At 40.7% G+C, this 25,179-nt stretch overlaps 2 protein-coding genes across 2 annotated transcripts; one reads left to right on the plus strand and one right to left on the minus strand.

Moving 5' to 3' along the window:
- The first annotated feature begins 3,350 nt into the window (after positions 1-3,350).
- Positions 3,351-12,290, plus strand: OCIAD1 (OCIA domain containing 1). Its single transcript, XM_053458437.1, has 8 exons — positions 3,351-3,512; positions 4,661-4,742; positions 6,889-6,942; positions 8,098-8,145; positions 8,301-8,430; positions 9,363-9,577; positions 10,106-10,258; positions 12,036-12,290. The coding sequence occupies exons 1-8, from the start codon at positions 3,450-3,452 to the stop codon at positions 12,071-12,073; spliced, it is 783 nt and encodes a 260-aa protein (XP_053314412.1). The 5' UTR covers positions 3,351-3,449; the 3' UTR covers positions 12,074-12,290.
- A 5,494-nt stretch (positions 12,291-17,784) lies between these two features.
- OCIAD2 (OCIA domain containing 2) lies at positions 17,785-24,883 on the minus strand. The gene is made up of 7 exons (XM_053455091.1): positions 24,708-24,883; positions 23,912-23,996; positions 22,814-22,867; positions 20,279-20,326; positions 18,982-19,144; positions 18,302-18,389; positions 17,785-17,907 (listed from the first exon to the last, which is right to left on the minus strand). Exons 1-6 carry the CDS (start codon positions 24,762-24,764, stop codon positions 18,308-18,310), a joined length of 489 nt encoding a protein of 162 aa, XP_053311066.1. The 5' UTR covers positions 24,765-24,883; the 3' UTR covers positions 17,785-17,907; positions 18,302-18,307.
- Positions 24,884-25,179: the final 296 nt, after the last annotated feature.

Raw genomic sequence — 25,179 nt, forward strand, 5'->3', positions numbered from 1 at the left:
TGATTTAACTATACATTATACAGGGACAGCCAAGCTCGTCCTGCAGCAGAAGCTCATTGGGTTTGGCTCTTCATAATGCACAGCCAGGTCAAGGAGGTGAAACCACAACTCTCTGTTTAGTGAATTGCCCCCATTGTACACGTAGTTGTAAAAGCCTACAGGGTGAACATGTCTCCACAAGAACAAGTTTCTCCGCAGATCCTCAATATCATCATAGACGATGACCTAATCGCCACCTATGAAGTCCATCAAGTAATATTTTTGCTGTTTGGGCACTTTCATGTTCCTTGTAAAATGTGATAATTGTTTCTGGACATAAGCAAAGCTACAAAGCAAGGACAGAAGAAACATTATAGCTATACCATAAAACCACACAGCTTAATCAATATGACCTTCGGCGGATACATCCGCAGTTATTCCTTTTTAGATGACTTTTATTCCGATATTAATCTTATCATTCACGTGGATTTCATTACTAATACAAGTCATCACAAACCCATTATTCCTGGAATAAATAAGCCCCCACGGTACATAATATGTTATGGATCAATTTGAGCTGAACGCTGTTCTCAGGCAGAACCGGATGGATTTTAACACAATCTGTCAAACACACCATGAAATTAGCCGACGAGCTGAGATGTCTCCACCAGAACTGCCTACCCTCCAATATAAATTACTAATTTAAAAATATATTTTGAAATATTTTTAGCGACACGCTAATAACTACCATAACTCATTGTTAGTAGGATATGATTTGCTAAATGATTGCCCTCGTTAAAGGATCAGTAACATCATTTCTATTTCTTTATAGCTATTGAGGGAGGAAAAGTTCTCTTTTGTGCGGGCTTCACGTATTGCTCCAAGCCTCAACTGTAAGCCGGTATCCAACCTCATGCCGATGAGTCCCATAGAGGACGATTTAGCCGACCATGAGGGGTGATCTGGCTACTGTACCTCTGTCCCGGGCTCTGTTTAAAGGCTGTAGTACAGGGGGCATTTGCTCCAGGGGGTCCATGTATAAAGTGGATATAAAGGCAAAAATTTGCTCATTATTTACGTAATGATTTACATCATGTACCTACCCAGAATCCCTTGCACCTTCTGGCTTGCCCGGTAGAGGAGTGTTTAATAACTCTGCTACCCCCTTAAGTGTGTGTGGGGGGTCCATCACCTTTACCCCACCACAATGTATGCTGTAAGGGAGCAAACAAGGCAGTGTTTGCCTCAATGATTGTTATCTGGGCACAAACAAGAAAAAGGGTTGTGATGAACGCTTCCTGGTAAGGAGAGGTGGGGCTGTCAGAATCAATCGCAAGAACAGATAAGTCACAATCGGAGCTTTTAAGAAGTAAAATAGCCCCTTATTTCTAAGCGAAATATGACGAAATATGAAGGTGACTCTTGCTCTCTAAGAAGGTCTTGCTGATCTTGGCCATGATCCATAATGAAAAAGGGAAGATGCAGATAAGGCCACAGAGTAGGAAAGAATAACTGCCCTCCACAAAAACTAGAGCACAGCAGGGCTGGTAATGACTATTTTGGGTCCACGTACAGAAAGTGAAGTAGTAATAAGATTGCCTGAAAAAATATCTGACAGACAAAGCATTTACGGCACATTTTCCAGTCCTGACAGCACAGTTGCCAAATGGGATTATGTACAAATTCAAAAAAAGGATCCAGGTGTGGTGTAAATGCAGCCTTGTTACTATATACACCCCAGTAGAGATCTGTGGACATTCAAGAGTCTGTTGAACATCAATTAACATTTTCAAAGCAATAGGAGCGGTGAGAAAGACCTTACTGTTATATTAAACTTAATTAATAATTGCCATTCATTTAAAGCAACATTACGCACAAACACTAAAGGAGACGCCACTTAATATTCATTAACAGTCACCCCCCTCCTTTGTGTCAGTTCTCGAGGCTTTGGAAAATTTAGAATCACATTTCTAAACACTGAACTAAAACAAACCGGGGGTTGTGATGCACTCCATATTTGTAGTGGAGCTACAAGAAAATTCCTGGCTTAGTCCGCAGTACAAAAATGGTAAAAAGCTCCCGCTGATACAAATGCAACAAAACGCTGAAAATAGCTGGGGAGGAAAATGTATTTATTTAAAGCAAAAGTTTGAAGAATAAATACAAGGGAGGCCATTAATATAACACAACTCCACTTGGGTTCCTTGGGCCTGTTGGCCTTATTTCCAGTGTTTAGTCTCAGAATGACGTACACAAAGGCGACAATATTTCCCCTCACCCAGGAACATAACTGAATAACATACACAGAGCCTATAAACAGCATATATATATATATATATATATATATATATATATATATATATATATATATATATACACGCAATACTGATAAGCACAATTAATGTACAGGTATGTATGACTTAATTAAGGCACTTTATGAAATGTTAAACTATTCTATTAGTCTTTTTTGGCAGTTGCGCTTCGGGCCGGCTAGCTGTGGCTCCTAGCTGCGTAGATCTGGTTGCCGTCAGTTTATATTGATCTATACGGGTGTAATCTCTGCTGGTTCCAAAGAAAATAAAATACCAAGCTGCCAAATACCAAGGATTTTTCTGTCTGACTCCTAACGTGTGCACAAATATACACAACTCTATTCTAACTACATAAAAACACAAAACTAAACTCAGAGTCAGTCCATGTGTAACAGGTTAGGGGTGGCTACATGTCTAAAAATGTGCCGGCCTGATGGGGTTAACTGATTTCAATGGGAGGGCTTTCCTTCCGCCGATTGGCTGCTTCGAGGAACTCTTTTCCAGGTTTGAAGAATGTATATATAAAGTACATGCATATGCATCCATTGTTCAGGGAGTCCGGAGACTTTGCAGAGGATTTGTAAACGATTGCTAGGAGATATCGAGCACTGCACAGCTATGACATCTAGCTAGCTATTTCAAGCTGTCCTTTGCTGGCTAAGCACTATGGGAGTAGTAGTTCTGTAAACGCAGGGCAGCTAGGTGTTGCCTACCCCGCCATATACATTACATTGTGTATATAACACCACTAGTTCAGTACTGCGGTGTTTCCAGCAGCTCGGCTATGCAGATCCGGAGCCCCTGAGAGAGTTAGAGCCTCCTGCACAAATAGATTACACACAGCGTCTGCGCAGAGGCTTTACGTAACTATTCTAAATTATTACGTAAATTAAATAAGCGATTGGCACTACAGCCGAGTTTGCCCTGTACGCTGGCTTTGCGCCATGGGAGTTTTGCTGCACAACGCCAGGCCAACCAGCCGCCATAACACCGCTATATGTGCTCTTGCGCTGCAGATTCCAGCGGGGAGGGATTTGTGTACCACTTCCGGGTCGCGGGGAATTTCCGGCCCGCATACTGTACTAGGAGAAGAGAGGTCACGGCGTTAGTTCCAGGGACATTGCTGCTTGTTTATGGTGACAGCTTAAAGCCAGTGGGATGGCCGCCTCCCCGGCAGAGCTCAGCGGGCAGCAGCCGCCGCCTCAGCACAGTGCTGTGCAGGTACCACACGATGAAGCCTGCTTCCATGACACGCTTATAACAATGCTGCTCCGTGTACACTAACTGCACGTACCTGGTATTAGCCTCATGCGTGGGGAGGCTTACATGCACAGGGATATTAATAGGATATACATCTCAAGGGCACATGGTGTCTCTTCTCAACTACTTACCAGATGTATATGTGTACACACGTATTATTCTGTATATATACATGCACTTTATATATATAAATATGTGTATATACATACACGTATACACACATTCTGTATATATATACACACACACACACACACTGTATATACCTATATCACACACTATATATACATGCATATGTATACACATACTGTATATGGTGTGTGTGTATATATATATATATATATATATATATATATATATATATATATATATGTAATCACACACCCACTCTATCACAGGCTAAGTGATTTAGGTTGGTTTATAGAAGACCTCGTTGCCAAGTCTGTTAATTAACACAGGTTCCCTCACATTGCAGATGATTTTGTATTTAAGCTGTTATCTTTTGAGAAGCGTGTGTAACATGATCTGAATAACGGCTGTTGTAGTGATGGATAGATGGACATCGCTTTATGACGTAATACAAGCATTCATCCGTTTACCTTCTCCGATGCTGAAGTGCAAAGCGGTGGAATACACCATAGAACTTCCCTTAATCATCGTATTGTTGATTAGTGTGTCTAGCACAGGGCTTGACAAATTTGTGTAGAAGTTAAACAGAAGACGGACAAATCCTACAACTGTCTTTTCTTTGACCCATAGTGATCAAAATAAAAAGGAAACGAACAAGAGCCAGATATAAAAATCTAGGCACCGCGGCTAAATGGCTTCCTTTAGTGCTATTTTCAAGGTGCTTAATTGCAGTGTTGTTTTTTGCTATGCATGGTGTTCTTCACATACATGCTCAATATATGCCTCTCGTTATGACTCTTTAAAGAGTGTATGAATGTGAATGAATTCTTTATAGCTTTCACCCTCAACCAGCCAGATACTAAAAATGCACTAGTCTGTTTTTACCTCGGACGTGACTTTGTGGTTAACTTTGAAATGTGGTAGTTTTTTTCACAACGCTTTTAATAGAAATGGATTCATAGATGCATTTGTTTGTCTTTAAGGCCCCTGGAGTTGGTTACGTGCCTACCGAAGATGAGAGAAGAGTGTTCAGAGAGTGTAACGAGGAGAGCTTTTGGTACAGATGTAAGGACTACAATATTCTGCCATAGCACCCATAAGCCATTGAGGACGGGGAAGTAGTCGGCTAACACAACAATTGTTTGAATGCGTGAGCTGTATTGCATGTTACGACAAGTACAGCTTAAAATGTCACTGTAGGGGAAACCTATATATGAAAGCCATGTCTCTGCTCTGTGTCTGTAACTCTGATGTCACCGGCAAAGAGTAGTGATCTCACCATGTGCCTCCTCGGCTTGGCATCTCCTGGTGAAACCCCCCCCCATCTAATTTTAATTCACTATCATTTTCTCATGATGGACATGCCAGCTTTTGTGAAATTAAATTGCTTCTTTACTGTTATTAATTTCACTAAGATGTCTGTTTTATAAACATAGAAGCTTAGACTCCTACACTCATAACGCACAGTTTATCATGTTTTGTTTACATGCACTCACCTCAAACTCTGTTCCTGGTGTGTGGATCACAGAGTCTCCTTAGTTTTCAAAAATGTACACTGGTAGCATCAGAATATGTAGTTACTATGTGGAGGGAATAGGTATGCTAGACATTACTGCTGTAACAATTGTTTCTTTTACTATAAAACTTGTTTTATTGTTTAACCCTTTAATCGTTTTCTTCTAAAAAAAAATAAAAAAAAAATACACAAAACTACTCTGCCATTGGTATTAAACACACATGTTTATCCAAAAAGTAAAATATGTGTGGCACAATTATTGGCATCCTTTTAGTTAATATTTTGTGCTTCCCTCCCTTTGCCAAGATAACAGCTTTGAGCATTTTCTTACAATACAGAATCTCTCCAGATCCTTTCGAGGTCCATGCTGAAAAAAATAAAAAAAAAATACACAAAACTACTCTGCCATTGGTATTAAACACACATGTTTATCCAAAAAGTAAAATATGTGTGGCACAATTATTGGCATCCTTTTAGTTAATATTTTGTGCTTCCCTCCCTTTGCCAAGATAACAGCTTTGAGCATTTTCTTACAATACAGAATCTCTCCAGATCCTTTCGAGGTCCATGCTGGTGGATTCTCCTCTTCAGTTCACCTCACAGGGTTTCTATGGGGTTCAGTTTGGGGGACCGGGATGGCCATGGTAGGACCTTGAATTTTGTAGTCAGTAAACCATTTTTGGCTACCTCTCTGTGTGCACCACACCTACCCCCGGTGTTTATTGGCAAAAAGCTCTGTTTTGGTTTCATCTGCCCATTAGAAGTTCCAGTAGTGTCTGGCACACTGAAGACGTTGAGTTTGTTTTCGGATGAGAGGAGAGGCTTATTTTCTTGAAACCCTTCCAAACAACTTGTGGAGATGTTGGCGACATCGGATTGTAGTTTGAGACTTTCAGACCTCAAGATGCAACTAACTCCTGCAATTATCCAGCTGTCATCCTTTGAGATTTTTTTGGCCACTTGAACCATCCTCTTCAGTTTTGAGACAATATAGACACAAGTCCGCTTCCAGGTTCATTCATAATATTGCCTGGAACCTATTATTGCCCTGATGGTGGAAATAGGCATTTTCAATGCTTTTGCTATTTTCCTATAGCCACTTCTCGTTTTGTGAAGCTCAACAACCTTTTGCCGCACATCACAGCTATATTGCTTGGTCGCACCCATTGTGATGAATGGCTAAGGGAATTTGGACTATACGTTGCCTAATATGTATACCCCTGTGAAACAGGAAGTCATGGCTGAACAATTTCCTGTTCCTAGTAACCCCGGTGTACTAAAAATGTAAAATATCAATGCGAATATACTTCTCTTATGAAATCATAGGGTTGCCAATAATTGTGCCACATATATATTTAACTTTTTTGTGATAAACCTCTGTTGTCTTTGCAGTTGTTTGATATCCATGAGAACAGAGTATTTGTGTGTGTTTTTGTGTTTGTTTTTTAAGAAAAGATCAAAAGCATAAGCAATAAAGATACTTTTTCACAGCATTATTGGCTTGTATTTACCAAGGGTGCCAATATTAGTGGAGGGTACTGTATATGTTATTGTTTTACATATCGCAATTATTGCTTCTACATTTCTTTGAGTTTATATGTTAAATTACACTATAAATGGCTTTTATGCAAAACAGTGTTTGTTTGTAATGTCTGGTGTTGTAACAATTACTTTCTTTTTTACATTTCATTATAGCTGTCCCTATTGCTACGATAAGCATGATTCTTACACAGGGCCTCGTCTCCAGAGGTACGCATATCATTCTAACGTTTTTTTGGTGTAAAGGTTTATGTGATCCCAGGATTTATAGTCCTTTCTGCTTGTCTCATGTTGGTCACGCACCTTCCAGGCGTCATTAGAAGCCACATTCTGCTAGTGTTTGGAGACTAAGAAGGCCATCGGAACACACGCTACATGACTATCATATGTAGCATTTGTGAGACTCTTCTTTAGTTTTCAGTTCAGATATATTTAAATCGGATGAACCAGCGCCATTGTTACTTCCATCCGAAACTTTTTTTGATATCTTCATACATAATTACATGGGCCTTGCACGTCCGTAGCATCTTCTGTGTGAAGTAAATGTTTTAGGACACTTCACCTGTGTGTACATGGTAACTGAATTAGAAACATTGAATGTCAGATAAGAACCATTCAGTAAATCTAGTCTGTTTGTTTCTGATGTATGACTCCGATTTTAACCAGTACTTGATCTTGTCTTTGAATCAGGATAGCTTTATGCCAGTCCCGAGCATTTTTAAAATCCCTCGCTCTGAGTAAAGTAAATCTTCCTTACTATACAGCTAAACTTCTGATCCTCTAGTTTTATAACTATGGCCTCTTGTTCTAACATTTAACTTCCCTCCTGTACTTTTTGGGGCTTGTCAACATTCGTTTTGACAAGAAAGACAACTCACAATATTGCTTGTGAACCCAGCTATTGATTGGTAAATATGACCGGAACTGTAGACTATTCTTTATTACTTGGTATCTGCACTTCTCACCTTCACCTCCTCGCTGTGGAAACCTGGCCTGCTAGATAGGCCGGGTACTAGACTTGTACGTTCTGATTCGTACACGTTCTGATTCGTACAAATTTTTTTGTGCAAATCGTACAAAGCCTTGGAAACGTGGCAAATGCTTAGAAGCTGTGTGGTGCATGTGGTGGCTGGGGGTCATTTTTAGTTATCTGGAACTGAAAGTTCTAGTAATATGAACAAGTTAAATGATAAAAGCAGTACAATTAGGTAAGGCACTTGTTTAGTAGTGTGGAAAAAAATTCATTCAAGCCTCTGAACATCATGGCTGGCTATAATATACAAATAGCCCAACATGCGAGTGTAATAACGGTACCTAAACTGCATCTTTAAATACATTCTTAACGGTAATTCTTTTTCTTCTTAGGAATTCTTACAGCATCTTCAAGATTTGGCTCTGCCCCTAAAGTGGCATGTAAGTATTTTCTTTGGGCTTATGGCCTGTGAAAACAGAACTACTTAACTAGTTTGGTTTTGTGTTTCTAGGGAAAATTAAAACAAGCAAACGTGCTTTGATCTGTTTGTGTTTCTTTTTGTGCAAGTGATAATGTTGTGTTTGGTTCCCGGAAGTTGCTGGGTTTTGTGGATATCTGATCGGAAAAGTCTCCTACATGAAAAACTGTCAAGAAAAGTTCAAGAGGCTGGAGAATTCCCCACTAGGAGAAGCCCTCCGCCAAGGATACAGACCTTCCACTGGGCCGTAAGAGAACTTTGATTGTATTTACCTAATCCACTCCATAAGTTTTAACCTAATAACATGAATATAATGCACAGTTCTGGGCATCTGGTGATTAGATATAACTGAACCCAGAAGCAAGGGGCAGATGGAGGCTTCCACAGTGGGAAAGTGAGAAATGAATGTGGTATCTGTTTTAAAGACTCCTAGTGATTGTGGTGACTGCCTGGGTCTGTTGAAGATCTAAAATAACTTAATTAATATAGAGGAGCTGAGGAAATCGGATGCCGGAGGAATGGTTGGCCAGGTGTTATAATGACCTCTAAGGAACGAGTTCATCTTTAGTAACTTATGATCCACTTTAAAGATAAATTTGAAAAAGATGTTTTTTGTGAGTGTGTTTTGTTTTAAAAGCTTTGCCTTAAAATCTTAAGATGTTTTTAAAACGATAGGAGGGAGAATAAAATATTTTTGTCGATATGTCCTGACAAAATGTTAAGGAATAACAGAGAGCAGGTAAATATTGGTCTCTGAAAGGTAGGATGGTCCGCATTCTCTGTTCCTTCTAAATTTATGGCACCCGCAGGACTGGCACACCGCAAACTTCTCTGTATATCAAGCCCAGGATTTATCACAATCAGATGCTAAAAGGCCTGTCAGATTACTGGGGAGTTAGTTTAGCTCATAGAAAGAAATCCTAGATGGTTTCTAGGTAGACATATCGTGAGCCTGTCTGGTTTTTTCTAACTGTGAACTGTCCACAAGCCTTTGCCTTTGTACTTTGTGAGGCTTCTGTGTGAATCGCAGCCCCATACGTTACTGTATGCTGAAGCTATATTACTGATACGCTTTATAGATACTCAACATACTTTGCAGTGGGAGGAAAAAGACGATGAAATGTATTCTGTTACGAATTGAAATTCCATGAATGTCTGCTGCTTTCTCTTAAATTCCAGGTCTGGTGGCAGGGCTTCTGAGTTTTCTGATGATGCTTTCGGAAAGGCACCGGCACCCACAGGTTCTGCTCACCCTAGCGAGGTACCGCCTCGCGTGCGTGTGCGTCCCAGCGAGTACGACTCAAGTCAGTATGACTCGAGTCCTGCCACTGTCCCATTCAGTGCTTCTCTCAGCGAATCTTCAACCACTGGAATAACTGATAGCATTGCACGAGGTATGTTACAAATACCACCAGGATGGACTAGACATGGTATATTCAGGGTAAATGCCCAGAAGGCAAATAGGCCTTGGCCTGTTTTCTTACAATTACAGGTGGTTTAAATGCCTGGGGCTGCATTTAGACCCAGTCCTGCCCTTGACACACTCACATGCACACACTCTTAATGTACTGCCATTATGTATTCAAACGTCTGTGTCTTTATAGCCAGATATGAGCTATATACTTCTGTTGTGTGTATCTGAACTTTACTCTGTTGGGGTTTCTCTTCTCTAGACAAGCTCTGAGTTACTCTTAGTTAAAACTGCTAACTCTAGAGCAACACCTTTTCAGGGGGGATGTTATAGTTTAACGTTTTTCACCTTAAAGGAAAAATGAGGGCAGGCTTATGCTAGCGGCTGATGTCTCAACAAGAAATACATAATGGACTATTGAGTCGCAATGGTAAATCAAAAAATGTAAACAAATGTTTCATTGAATATTCTCAATGGTCTTATTTGCTGTCATTGCTTATTTGCTATACAGGGCCAGAACCTTTCCTGGAGGAAATTCCCAAGCGAAAACCCATGACTTACGATGAACTGAGAAACAAAAACAGGGAAACCTACGAGATAGCTGTGACACAGAGAGCTGACACTCCTGCAAAACTCTCTTCAGATAGAGCCCCCAGGAAAGAAGGTACAGCACTTGATCATGATGATTTTACTTTCATTGCATATACACAGCATTTTTCGTTGGACATAACAGGTTGCAACAATATGATGAAAGATCATTCATAGAATTAGAAGATCCTTTGTCCTTAAACCCCTTCAGTCCTCTACGTACCGGTACGTCCATAAAACGCATCTCAAGAAACCCCTATGGACGTACCGGTACGTCCTGCCCTTCTTGTAGCGGCAGGGACACCCTCTGCCCGGTCTCCTGTAACGGCTTCTGGCACGAACGGCGGAACACTGTTAGTTTTAAATGCACGATCGGGTATTCCCTTCCGGGTCGCGTCACTGCTTACGTCACCCGAAAGGTCATCGGAGGACAGGATATCCCCTGTAGGGTCTGTCTAGACCCTTTTAGGATATCCGATCGCTCCGATGAGGCACTGATCTCTATGCAAGTCTTGCATAGAGATCACAGTGTGATCGGTGCAGGGAGTGAGAAACATGAATCAAAAAAGAAAAAAAAGCGTCTAGTGATTTTTTTTTTCTACAATAATAAAAAATAAACAAAGTGAGCTAATAACATGTTCAAGAGGTCACTAAGAGGACCTCTAACCATACAACACTGATAACAGTGCAATTAAAATAAATAAGTAAATAAATTATAAAAAAAGATGATAATAAAAAAAGAAAAAACCCTTACGTCCCATTGCCCTAACCCAACATCTAAAAAGTATAACCCTCCTGCCCCCGTTCACAACCCCCCAAACCCGTTAAGCCATAAGTATAAAAAAAATACTGCTCTATTGGGTACTATTTGTAATGGATGGATATTTCCCTCTAGAAAGAAAAAAAAATAAGGATGTGGGGTATTTCCATAATCGTGAGAAGCAGCTAAACAATTTTGGCCGTGTTTCTGTGCCGTAACACATACCCCGTGCAAAAAAATCTAAGCAACACAGAAGTGTTGGTAGGAAAAAAGTGCAGGAAGTTTTTGCAGCCACCTTTGACAGTGATTGGTGGCCAAATAGCTGCATGAAAAATATCCAAATACCTCTGATACGATAGTCTGGGTTGTCTGCTTTACAGAAATATATATTTTTGTGGGTATTTTGGTTTATTTGTTTAAAATTAGAGTTGCAATCCCATCATACCTAATGTAAAATATCTACGGCTTGTAAAGAATAATGTGCACCTTTTATAGTATGTTGCCGATAAGTGCAGGGAAAGTATGGAAACTCTGTATAAATTTCTGAAATCAGGACACCTGAATTGATAAACTCGGAGAGGATTTTCCATCACTTTACCTAATTTTGTGAGGATTCAGAGGGGAAAATATGTAAAAAGAAAATTAGTTTTTGTTTCTACTAAATTTCTCATCCTAAATTTTCAGCTAATTATCTAACTATGGTATCAAAAGAAAGCTCTATCTCTCCTTGAAAAAACAAAATATAGTTTTACATGGGTACACTATTCACAGGAAAAGAGAATAATCGCTGAACCGACATAGCGTAAAAATGGCAAAATTGCTCAGGGACTTGAGGTACCAAAAAACCCTGGCACTGAGGGGGTTAAATGAACTCCTCCGTTTATGAATCAGTTCTATTTACTACATTTTATTTGCTTTGAGTCATGCGTTGTACCAGCAAACGTATAGCTCCATCTGTGTATAGATATCAACAACTTATTTGCGGTTCCTTTGGCCCGGGGAAACATCTAAAACATTGGGAAAGGGCAATTCTGTGGTTTAAAGTTTGAGGTTTTTGTTCGTATTAAAATGTTTATATATTTTTTTATTCCAGTTAAGACTAACAAATATGGTGATGTATGGGAAGAGTGAAGAAAGGACACATCGCCTATTTACAGGATGAATGAATACTGCTGTTGTGGTGGATACATTGTCTGCCGATGATTCTGACAATGAAAAGCTCGTTTTAATAGGTTGTAATTCTACTGCTTGGGTTAAATCTGCACAGGTCGAGGATTTCTCACAATAAACCCCAATGAAAAAAAAAACCAACTATTTTCTGCATATTAAATTTGCATTTTGTCTACTACCCCAGTGCAAATGTTTTGTTTTCCCCCAAAAAGCGGATCTGTGCTTGAGGAGTAAATGGTATGGATGACAAAGAGGGAATATTTTCAGTCTGCATTACTTAACCCCTTAATGACAATTGCTGGTTCTGGCACGTCATGCACTAACATCAGGTTAGTGACAATTGACATGCCAGGACCGTCACGTTTTTAAACAGGTGCAGAAAACGATCTACGTTCGCTTTCTGCACCCAAACTGTGTTGCTGTAATGCCTCGACCTTGAGGCATTCAGCAACGCCACGATCGGCACTAGGGGCCATGTCTGGGGCGTCAACATCTGCCATACATTGTATGGTGGCGGACGCCCGTTTTAAAAGGCATTCCAGCGACACTATTTAAGTTTAGGAGGTGATCGTTGATCGCCTCCTAAACTTAAATAGTGTCGCTGGAATGCCTCGATCAGGAGGCATTCAGCGACACCAAATACTTACCCCAGGACGGGCTGTGACCGCTCCGGAGAGCCTGCAAGTGATCTTCATTTTAGATAAAACAGTAAAATGTAAAAATAATTTCCCACTGATGTCACTATCAGGGGAACCTTCAAGTTGAAAAAAATGTAAAAAAGGCAAAAAAAAATAAATAAAAAATATATATTAAAAATATATTTTTGTGAGCAAGTCCTAAAATTAGCACATTAGCTTAAAACAATTCTCGCATGGAGAGAGTTAAAATACTGGCATATTAAATGCCCATGGGGTAAATTGAATTGGCCGGGTTCAACAATGTCCCAATTAACACGGGGGGAAGGATGGCCACACATCTAATTTCCAATTAGAAAAATGCACACATCCCAAATGTGGCCTTTTAGTTCCCCCCAAAAATGACAAACCCATGCATGTGGGGTATCACTGTACTCAGGAGATGTTGCTGAACACATTTTGGGGTGTCGTGTGACAGCGGCATATACCAGGAGCTGTAAATTCATACATAAAGTAGGTGTGTGTGGGGAAAAATACTACTGCAAACTTTGAAAAAATGCTGGTGGTAAAATGTGTGCAAAATACAGCTTTTAAAACACCCTGGGGTGTCTAGTTTTCAAAATATATATTGTTTTATTGGGCACACTGAAATGGCCCGGCTGAAAGATGTACCAAATAGGCCATGGGCAGTGGATCCCCAAATGCCAAAGTTCAACATTGAAAATGCGCATGCCCCAAATGTGGCCCTCCCCCCCCCCAAACAGCCAGGCAAAATCATTCATGTGAGGTATCGCTGTACTCAGGAGATGTTGCCGAACACATATTGGGGTGTTTTATGATAGTGACATATACCAGAACCTGTTTATTCATACCTGAAGTAAAATGTGTGTGACAAAACAAATACCACAAAGTTTGACAAAGACTGGTGGTAGATATGGTGCATGGAAAGAGTTAAAATACTAGCATTTGAAATACCCTGGGGTGTCTAGTTTTCAAAAATATGATTTGATGGGGTAACTTGCATTGGCCGGCTTCAAAGATACCCAAAATGGCACATGGGGGGGAAGAATTACCAGATTTGGAAAAAATGGCTTTGAAATAGCAAAACGCTACCTGTACTTATTGCCCTATAACGTGTAGAAAAAAGCAAAAAAAACATAAAAACATTGGGTATTTCTAAACTCAGGACAAACTAGTAGAATCTTTTTTCATTACCTTTTACAGATGAGTAAAAGATTTTTCAACTAAAAATTAGTAAATAATATGATACATCTAAAGAAAGCCCTTCTTGTCCTGAAAAAAACAATATATAACTTGTGTGGGTTCAGTAAACGAGAAAGAAGAAAATTACAGCTAAACACGAGCAGCGCAGAAATGTTAAAACGGCCATTGTCACGAAGAGTACAAAAAGTAAAATCAGCCTTTGTCACGAAGGGGTTAAGAGACTACATATTACTGTCTGTACGGGACATTAAAGACACTGGACGGCCAGCAATTGTTTCAGGTATCGGGGAAAATATTCTTCAGATAAAAGGGGACTCCTTCTCATACTGCCTGTGGTAAACGATAGAATGGCTCTGTCTTAATCACCCAGTTGGACGCTGACAAAAGAAAGTCTGTAGAAGACATTGAAGAAACCAAGTGTTCTGCGATAGTGTTTTTTGAGCTTCTTTGAAGTTTTAAGACACATCAAAGACTTTCTGTCAACAACTGTAGCTGTCCTGCCAGCAAATCCTTTTATATAGCTTGGGCTGCGTGTTTATGTAATGTAAGATTCATTTTCGGATGTAGAATGGCAGCCAAGCGTTTGCTGCATTGTCTAGGGGTTTTTGCCAGCATATGGTGAGGCGTGTACAGTATGATATGTGAATAAACACATCGTTGTCTGCGCACACAAAAGAAAAAGGTGTCATTATAAGTAAAAGGGCAACAAAGTATTTTACACCAATCCTGGTATTTATACTTCTATTTACACTCTCCCTTCTTTTGCGTGCGTGTTTTATTTTCTGGTATTATACTGTATATTACTCGCATCACAAGTAGTGAGACTGGCAAAGCTGTTTTCTTTTGCTGCTAATCGGACGTACGGTGAGGACTGCAGCCACGAGCCAGGAAAGTGTTTTGTTGACACTGATGGAACGTTAGTTATCTAACTTACTGCCAGCTCGTGTTATAATAGGACAGCAAGGCAGGGATGGATAAGACAAATGTTATATGGACAAGAAGCAGATATTGTAGAACAGCATGACATATAGCATATGTTATTATGGTAAATTAAAAGATGATAGAATTGATGTGGGAGGGCAAGATATCCCTTAAAGTGCCATTTTTTGATCACTTAAAATGTCAGATATCCAACACACGGCCGGCAACGTGAGAGCTCTTCCTTATTTATATATATATTTCAGACGTTTGCTTACTCTACAGTCATGCAGTATGTGGATGGGGAAAACATCATTTAAATATTTACTTTATTAAAGATCCCCAGATGTAAATGTCCGTTAATTGCACTAAACACACATGCTGCACTCCTTCGCTGGACTTCCATTCGCTGTTCTGCTCGTTTCAAAAGCTCTCTGAAAACTCCCCTCCTAGCACTCTCAGCCAGCACCCATCAGCCATCTGAACAACCAACAACCTGGACAGGCCAGTTCACGTATCATTATGACATTTAATATGGTGATAAGTTCAGCCACACAGAACAGGCGGATGACCCTGCCTGGAAGAGTCTACAAGCTGTAGAAGCAATCTTTTTTTGCATTTATTGTGTGAATACACGTTGAATGGTATGATTGCGGTGCACTGTGTAGGAGTATCTGGGCTTCATGTCCTGCCTCTTCTGCCCTTTCAAGCCTGTTCTGCCCTCTGCTGGTTCCCACAACGAGCTGGAGAGGCAGAGCTCACGGTGAGCCTAGGAACGTTCATCGCTGAACACGTCCGCAAGGAGACTAGTATGTGCAAAACGCGAAACGCATATGTCATAGGGAAACGGTTGCCATGGCAACCCTAGAACTAGATCTGGCTTTTCTTTACAAAATGATTGTTAAAATAAAACCCCAACATTGTTAACCCCAGCCTCATGCGTTGTAAAATGTTTCTGTAATGCATCAGGGATGAGGCTTTACACGGCTTCCAGGTAGGTTTCTAAATTCATCAGCATCAGTCTAGAGCTCTAGTATTCACTGCAAAGCTGGAATTGTTAAGATTTTTCAAATAAAAAAATTTATCATAAAATGTAGTAGTTGAGATTCCTGGTAAGTATGTGGGACTGTTCAGAAACCCTATGCTAACGTTACAATGCTTAATACCTCTTAATACTAATACTACGTAATAGTCCTTGTCTAAACACGGGCAGGTCTACACGCAACAATTCAGGACATCGATTGAGATACTTTGTTGATTTTGGTAGCATGCTTTTTCATTCAACTGATCAGTGAGTCGGTCATGCAAGTCTTTGGTAGACTTAGTCGAGCTGGGCATAGATTTGGCCGTATTTGTGCCCCTTATCGACTTAGCTACTTACGAGGTGGCAGCTGAACTGCATTGAATTGAATCTTCTTTTCTGAAGAAAGTTGGCCTGAGCAGCTCAACTCAACTGCCAGCTTGACATGCAACCTAAAAAACATAAAACCTAAAGATAGAACAGAAAGCAGGACATACATGCAGGAACACCTGTTAGGGAATCTGCAGTCTCCTGTTTGGACAGTCGACGCAGCCATGGTGGTCCCTAGGTGAGTGCAAGGACCACTGCGGCTTGACTTTGTTTATCTGCCACAAGAAAACCACACAAAACTCAAGTTTTGTGCATGGGGAACTGAGTGTCAGCTGTCACTCAGTTGCAGTCACCGTGAGAAACTGTGGAAAAGTGCTGTTTCCCAGGGGTAGGAGTGTGAGGTTTGAGACAACTGCCCCCTTTAATTTTATGGTAGGGACAACCCTGATTGCAGACCATCAAGACAGAATGTAAAACATCATGCAACACTTTAATCAGGCCACGACTACCACACTGGTGAGCCAGGGGCCAGTAGGGCCAAATATTTACCGATACCACCTCTCCAGTGACAGACCAGGTTGTATTGTGCAGCCATTCCTTAATCATAATTTTAATAGTGATATCCCTAATGACCCCAGCTATTTTATGGGCAGCAGCAAGTAAAGATTTGGGGTTGCTAAACCCAGCTCTTCTAATTCACTTAACTATTTTAGCAATAAACTAACTAAATAATGAAACAGTTAAGCCCGCCACTAAAAAGTCTCATCTTGTGTATTATTGATGGTCATTTTTTTATGTTTTACATTCGTTATCATTCATAAGCAGATTTCCAAATCAGTTTGCCTTCTAACAGAAATTCTATGACATCCATCGACATGTCACGCCAGCTGTACCCACACACTCTTACGCTACGTGTCCGTTCTCTGTTTACCATTGTGCGGACGTCATTGGAATCCTATGTATTCTTTAGCCATACTAGCCATACTAGCCATACAAGAGCTGCTTGGCAGACTGATTGCATTAGAATGCTATATGTAACAACGAACAGTCTTTGGAAAAAATCTTATGTGAAAATAAAAGGGTGTCCTTATCATAAAACAATTGCAGTTAACACATTTAAAGGGACACACTAGCCTTCATATGATCTTTACTGCATATGATGGCTGGGAGAACTCTTTAAATTATCATACTACCGCCTTACAATTGTAAGTTGATTCTGCAAATTCTTCCATAAGCATTTGCCCCTTCTCCCCGAACCTGCCCCGTCTCCTGCCATGTGATATACTGACCACCAGTCAGCTCCAGCACTTGAAATGATTTTAATGTTTTCATTGCTTTAAACATTTTTTCATAAACAAATACAGCCATATGCATGTTTGTAACTGTCTGTTAAAAAATGTAGTACAAGCTTCACATATAAACAAAAAGAGAATAGATTTAGATTAGCACAGTACATAATATTAGTATAGCACAGAGGCTTTAAAGTGTTAATGTTCCTTATATCATGACTTGTCTGAACCACCACGATAACCATAATGAAGATATTTAGACACGGAATGATACTTTATTTAGATAAAGTGTTTGGAAACACACTTTTATTAGAATTTTATTACAAACTATTCACAGGTACAAACAATTATTCTTTTTTCTGATTCCAGAACTGTATACTGAAAGAGAAAATACATTGGAAAGCAATCTGTTAGAAACTGAGCAGTGAATAGAAGTCGGTGGTCATATTAGGAGAATTACAAACTGATTGCTGGGCCAGACTGGGGACTACATGGCAGCGCTGGCACTTTAAGGCCAGCAGCCTCCAATGGCGTAAGCACAGCTGACGGCCGAATACGAGAGGCTGCACGCTACATTTTAATGCCACATGGCCAGTCCACGCCGGGGTGATTGTATTAACATGGCCTCTAATACCTTCAAATCAAATAGGTCATCATCATTTTTCAGGGAGCCGGACCTGTACGGTGTTGCAGAACATTCTGTCACTTGAATATGATGCCTGGTTCATGGTTATTATTAATATTATTATTATAAGCAAGTATGGCTACTTACAGGTGTTTATGGGGTAGCAGGCTGGGGGTTTTGGTCTGGGCTCTTGTCTGATTTTGCTTTGCACTCTTCGCAAGTATGGTGGCATTTCCTGGAAATGAAGACAAGAAGAGAATTAAATATCTCTGAAAGGCCTGCATAACATCAGGTGTGATTGAATGGTCTGTAAAGTGAGTCACATAAAAACCCAATGCCTGGTGACTTTATAAAAGTCTATATTGCACAGAAGGTCAACTCTAGCCTTTAAGCACCAAAATTATGCAAATGTTATGAGATTGTCAGCAGTGGTTCAGACACAAAGTAATGCAGTCTCCACCACTAGAACCAAAGCAAGGATGTTTGCAACATTTGGATCAGCAAAAACGAAATAATCAAAGGTAACAGCTGGCTGAGTGTCATGGTAGCATGACTTATCTAAAATACTTCCCATTCCAGAGACAATTATACCCCATTATCTGTAGAACTGAAAGATATCCAGATCTCTTCCACGTTCCTGTGGCATCAAAAGGCTTCTACATGCCCTGTTTTGTATGTGTCCTTCAGTGACCTTGGAGTGTTCTGATTCAATAATTCTAACGGCAATGGACATTAAAATACACTGATCTTTGCATTTAAATAGCTCTGCAGTGCATATGACACCATATTTGTAACAAAGAGTTATATAGGCATGCAGATATACATACTTGTGATGGTGATGGTGTTTGCCAACTCCTGGACCAAAACCGGCACCAAAAGCTGGAAAGAATCCCGCATCATAAACGCCCCCCATACCAGACTTCTCAAACTTCTTCTGGCAAACTCTGGCATAGGAGATCTTTCCAATGATAAAGCCTAGGACCCCGGCCACTAAACGGTATAGAGGGAACAAAGAGTTAAACCACAGCATCTCAATTACCGTAATAGATTCTTTAAACACATTTCAGACCATCTAATATCAACATGCAGACAATCCACTGGCTTGTGTATGATTGTATCCAAAAACTAAGCCAAACTCTTCAGCTTTACACCAATCTACAAGCAGCTGGTTACAAGCACATAATTACGAGCCTCAGGAAATGTCTATTCTCAAAACAAAAATATATAGCTGCCGAACACCAAAAACATAAAGGTTCAAAATATGAGGGTGAACAAGGATTGACTGTGAGGGGCTCAGAACTAATTTACATCTGGTATATCGCAATCATACAAAAGGGAGAGAGTTTATTTAAAAGAAGAAATACTACCACAACAAGGGGACATGGTCTTAAGCTAGAGGGGCAATGGTTTAAAGGTAACATCAGGAAATATTACTTTACGGAAAGGGTAGTGGACGCATGGAATAGCCTTCCAGTGGAAGTGGTAGATGTTAATACAGTAAAGACATTTAAGCAAGCATGGGATAGGTATAAGGCTAAGCTAGATATAGGATAAGGCCAGGCACTAAGGAAATTATTCACAAGTTGGGCAGACTAGATGGGCCGAATGGATCTTATCTCCCGTCACTTTCTAGGTTACATTACAAAAATCACCACATTGGACACCAGCCCGTAAGATCTTCTACGACATAACACAAAAGTCATTATATACCAGCATGATGTGGACTCACAAGACGCTGTTGGCAAATCAAAGGGTGCACGGCAGGGGACGTACCCGATGAGAGGGCACAGGCAGACACAGACACATACAACTAGTGGCAAAGCCAGACATAACAGGTGAAAGAGTGACACCTTATGATCATGAGAGGTTTAAGTGTTTGGCTGGATGCCCTTCATCAGAATCCCCACATGTGATTTAGGAAATGCGTGTAATATGCACTAATGATATATGAATAAAATTATATGCTTGTACCGCACACCTCCTTATACCAACCCTGAGCACACAGCTCTAGGAAATATACACTACTACTCCAGCCAAGTTTTATATTTTCCCTTCCGCACATTTCAAAACTGTAATCCATTGAATTTTGATAATAATGGACTTTGACATCTTTGTGCAACTTACAAGCAACCTTTGGTAAGGCGCCGAATTTCTTGTTTGGTGTCAGATATCCTGAGGAGAGAAAATATTTTATGTAAACCTAGCAAAAAAGTAATGTAAAAAAAAAAAAGGTTAAAACTAGACTTGTGCATTCGTCTTCGGGCGAACATGAAAACGCATTTTCGTGTTCGTTCCGAAGACACGCCGAAGAGAAGACAGCGGTGGTAAAACATAGGCGAAGACGAAGACACACACCACGAAGATCTTCGTGATCGTCTTCGTCTACCACTCTCCCCGGTCCCTTCCCCTTCTAACTTACCTTGTCTTCGCGGCAGTTCACGGAAGTGGAAATGCGCAGGTTCGCCATCACGGGTTACAGGGCAGTGCGAATGAGCCTATTGGTCGCCTACAGGGACCTCCTCTGGCATCAACCAATTGGTTGATGCCAGAGGAAGACCTTGCAGGTGACCAATAGGCTCACTCGCACTGCCCTGTAACCCCTTAAGGTGCAACAAGTGCACCAGGAGCCTAAAAGTCTGTACGAGCGACCAACAGAGTCGCTCGTACAGACTTTTAAAACCCCAACGCTGCAACTTACCCGGCAGATCCCGCTGGTCTCCCTGTTCTATCAGTTAAATGTCCGTACAAGCGACTTTATTGGTCGTTCGTACGGACATTTAACTGATAGAACAGGGAGACCAGTGGGATCTGCCGGGTAAGTTACGGCACCAGGAGCCTAAAAGTCTGTACGAGCGTCCAACAGAGTCGCTCGTACAGACTTTTAAAACCCTAATGCAGGAACTTACCTGGCAGATCCCACTGGTCTCCCTGTTCTATCAGTTAATAAATGATAGAACAGGGAGACCAATGGTATCTGCCGGACAAGTTACGGCACCAGGAGTTTAACAGTCTGTACGAGCGACCCTATTGGTCGCCAGCAGGGGGCTCGTCTGCCATCAACCATTGGCAGACGAGCCCCCTGCTGACGACCAATAGAGTTGCTCATACGGACATTTAAACTCCTGGCGCCAGAGCTGCTGCGGTACACGTTAACCCTGTATTAACCCCTTAACCGGAAAAAAACGAAGAAAAACCGAAAACGAAGAATGTCCACGAATATTCGCCCGAAGGGAAAACCGGAACAGGCGAATATTCGTGGAATACAAAGATTTTTTTTCCCGAAGACGAGCACGAAGACGAACACGAAGAGCCCCCTGGTGCCCAAGTCTAGTTAAAACCATAAAATACAGGAAAGCCACAGGGCGCGAGAGACCGATATCTCATAGTTCATATACCTAGAATTGGGAATATTTATAGCTATAAAAAAATGTTACTACAGATGACAGTTTTCTTAATAAAATTAGTGATAATTTTAACCTATTTAAAAACGTAGATTGTTCCAAGCATGTTGGAGAACTAACCACAGTTCTTTTGTGGATTTAGGAAGCCTCAGATGCTTCTCTCTCTTCATGTAATCCCAAACAGACTCAATGATGTTGCGGTTAGGGCTTTGTGTGGACCATACCATTACTTTCAGGACTCCTTGTTCTCCTCAGTTCTTAATGACTTTGGCTGTATGTTTGGGGCCATTGTCATACCTGGGAACTTCTGGGCTCTGGGTACATGGCCAGGACTGAACGCTGACGCCGGTGGGGGGTTCCAGCTGACGGCAGCGGGAAACACCCCCATTTAAAGGAAAAATGGGCGGGGAGCGGGGTGTGTCAAGACCCTGCCCCCGCGACCCAGAGGATTCGAGTCTTGACCCAGAGAACCGGAGGAGCAGTGCTCACCCGGCAATCCCAGAGAGTTCCCAGGTATGGTCATTGTCATGCTGCAGAATTTGGGGCCAATCAGATGTCTCCCTGATGGTATTGGATGATGGATAAGTATCTGCCTGAACTTCTCAGCATTGAGGAGACCATTCATTCTTAAGTAAAGAAGAACAAGGAGTCCTGGAAGTGATGGTTTGGCCCCAACAGAGCCCTGACCTCAACATCATTGAGTCTATCTGGGATTACATGAAGAAAGACGCAAACAAAGCTGCCTAAATTCACAGAACCGTGTTAGTTCTGGATAACCTCCCTGCCCAGTTCCTTAATAAAACGCTGTGCAGGTTTACCTAGAAGAATTGGTGCTGTTTTGGAGGCACGGGATGGTCACACGAAATATTGATTTAATTTAGTTTTTTCTTCTGTTCACCAACTTAGCATTTTGTTAAATGATAAAAAATAAACTATTAACTTTATAACTCTATTTTTGCATTCTGACTTTACAGCACCTGCCTAAAACTTTTGCACAGTATAACTTAAAGCAGTTAAGTACTCCAGTTATAAATTCTCTATATTTTCATTTTGGTTCCTCTTTTAGTTTATTTAAGAGATACAATGTCCTTAAGATGTTTCTCTTGGGGGTTTGCGAATAGTGTTATATACTGTTTATAGTGCTACATTGAAAATCATGCTATTTCCCCAGCTCTGGGTATTTCTGTACAATGAATCTAATGGGGAAAACCCTGCATACAACCATCCCATTATATACCATTATATTCCATTTACTAACCTTTGTAGAGCAGTCCCTGGGTGACGAGCATACTTCCCAAGGAAAGAGGCAGGGCTGTAAAACAGGCATAAATAAAAAAAAAAGAAAATCAGTGAAAAAAGAACGGGTTATTGTCCCCCAAGGAATACTTAGAAGTTTCATTGGTAACGGATTCGGATATACTGCTCATAGGATACGTCATATTGTGAAAAAACACTGGCCTATAATGTTGAAATACCCACATTTCTTTTTTTCCAACCTTGCACTAACCCTACATCCATGGTGGACGGGGACATCCGAGTGAGCTCCAAGGTGCAGGCTGCTTTTTTAACATGACACTGTATGTTCTAAATCCCTTTGCCACACTACTTTCCACACCATTCCAACTAAATTAAAAATAAACTGCAACAGCGTAAGTATCAGACGTTGTATCCCTATGAACTTGATATTTACAGTGCTTTCACTTTAGATGATGATACTCAAAATAATTAATGCAATGAGTAATTGTACCCCTCATCTTCTCTTCTATGTCACCTCACTGCACCATGGATGACACACACTCCGTCTCACACCACTCATGCTAACACACACTCCGTCTCACACCCCTTACACATACATGCTCACATACATACTTACACATCCAAACTCGCACACACTTAAGCATAGACATCCATGCTCATTTACACTTAAACATAGACATCCTTGCTCATTTACACTATATGATTCACTGTATGGGGTGTAGCCTCAACCTTTTAACTTGCATGTGTTTGTCAGCCAGATCCACTCAAATATGAAAAGGAACTCTGGGGTCGAAGTTCTTCTACAAATGTATATTTAAATAATCAAAAAGCCCAGCCATGTACTAAACAATGGACATACGTCAGGCCATTTATCATAGAGTACAAAGTTGTGCATAACCCGATGAATGAATTCCCGAGAGCAGGTCATTCTATTGTATGGCCAACACAATGAACATACAGTAACATACTACATATTTGTTTCACGTCACGACCAATCCATTTGCATTTATATTGGACACAACCTTCACAAATAAAATACAGAGCAGGTTCAACAGAGGCAACAGGAAGCAAGAACGGACTCGGAAAGAGCTGGAGTTACCTCTCTGCCAGAAGCTTTCCTCTCTGCATTCTTTCATGATTTTAGCAAAATCTTCTCTATGCGCATGAGATACTGGGCAGCGCATCTGGAAAGAAAGAATGGAGTTATATTTATTCATTTATTACATTATATACATTCATCAGCTTTTTTTAATTGCAGTTATTTCAACTTCCGCACACAGACCTAATATACCAGTAGAAAAGAAATCACAGAGAATGATATATCTATAGATATAAAGATAGATCTGGTAATGTACACTTCACTCCTTGCTCTAGGTTACACACCTCTTGACTGATGTGCGGAGCTGGAGGAAGACCTGTGTGACTGCGGATCTAATCCCTTCTCCTGTCTTACAATCTACACAATTATAAGGTTTCGTCGGTGAGACCCCTGCCTATTTTTTTCCATCCAATGCCTATCCATTTATTGTGAGAATTGTTTCAATTACGTATCTTAGTGGAATGTATTATTAAAGGTTATGTTTTATACTTTTATTAAGACTCCATTCTGTGTTTGTTTGTACTTTTCCAACAATCCTTGCTGCCATAAATGAGTTTGATCATGTTTTTCTTGCTGTAACAGAGACTGTAGGCTGTATAAGCAGAAAATGCTGGGCCATACCTATAAAGGGCAATTATTTTACAAATCGGTAAATGCGAAGCGATCGGCACGGTAACTCAATAGCGTCTGATCCACATATAGAAACCTGTGTAAACATGGCTTATTATTATTATTTTAGAGCTTATTTATCAGTAAATGAAGCTGTAGGCTGAAATGCCCCGGCTGTCATACTCACTACGGAGCTGGGAGGTGCAGGCTTCTTCTCCTGCGTTGGTTCTGGTCCGGCAGACATGTCTTTGAATGTTTTCCACTTGTTTATATGAAGTTGCGCACACAATACGCTCTTCTGCCAGCTGCTTTGCTTCCTCCGGGCTGCGCACAATCTTATGAAGGGCTGCGACTCCAATGTTTAGTTAAAGGAGGCTGCGGGGCTATGGAAAATGCCTCCACCCACTGGGACGCCGCTGGTAATCTGATCTGCAGAAGGTAAAAGGGGAACTCATGCAACACCAGTGCAATTAAACGCCTTAAACAGTGTATCAAGTCCTTACCTGAACCTGCGCGTTACAACTACATCATGAACAGAAACAACACACTTCTGACACACTGGATGCCTCCTATCACACTCAGCCAGGACAGAGCATGAACCGCACTCCCTACCTGAATAAAAAAGAGACATGTATTATTTATTGATTTATATAGCACTA

Source organism: Spea bombifrons, chromosome 1 (genome assembly GCF_027358695.1).
Source record: "Spea bombifrons isolate aSpeBom1 chromosome 1, aSpeBom1.2.pri, whole genome shotgun sequence".
NCBI lineage: Eukaryota > Metazoa > Chordata > Amphibia > Anura > Pelobatidae > Spea > Spea bombifrons.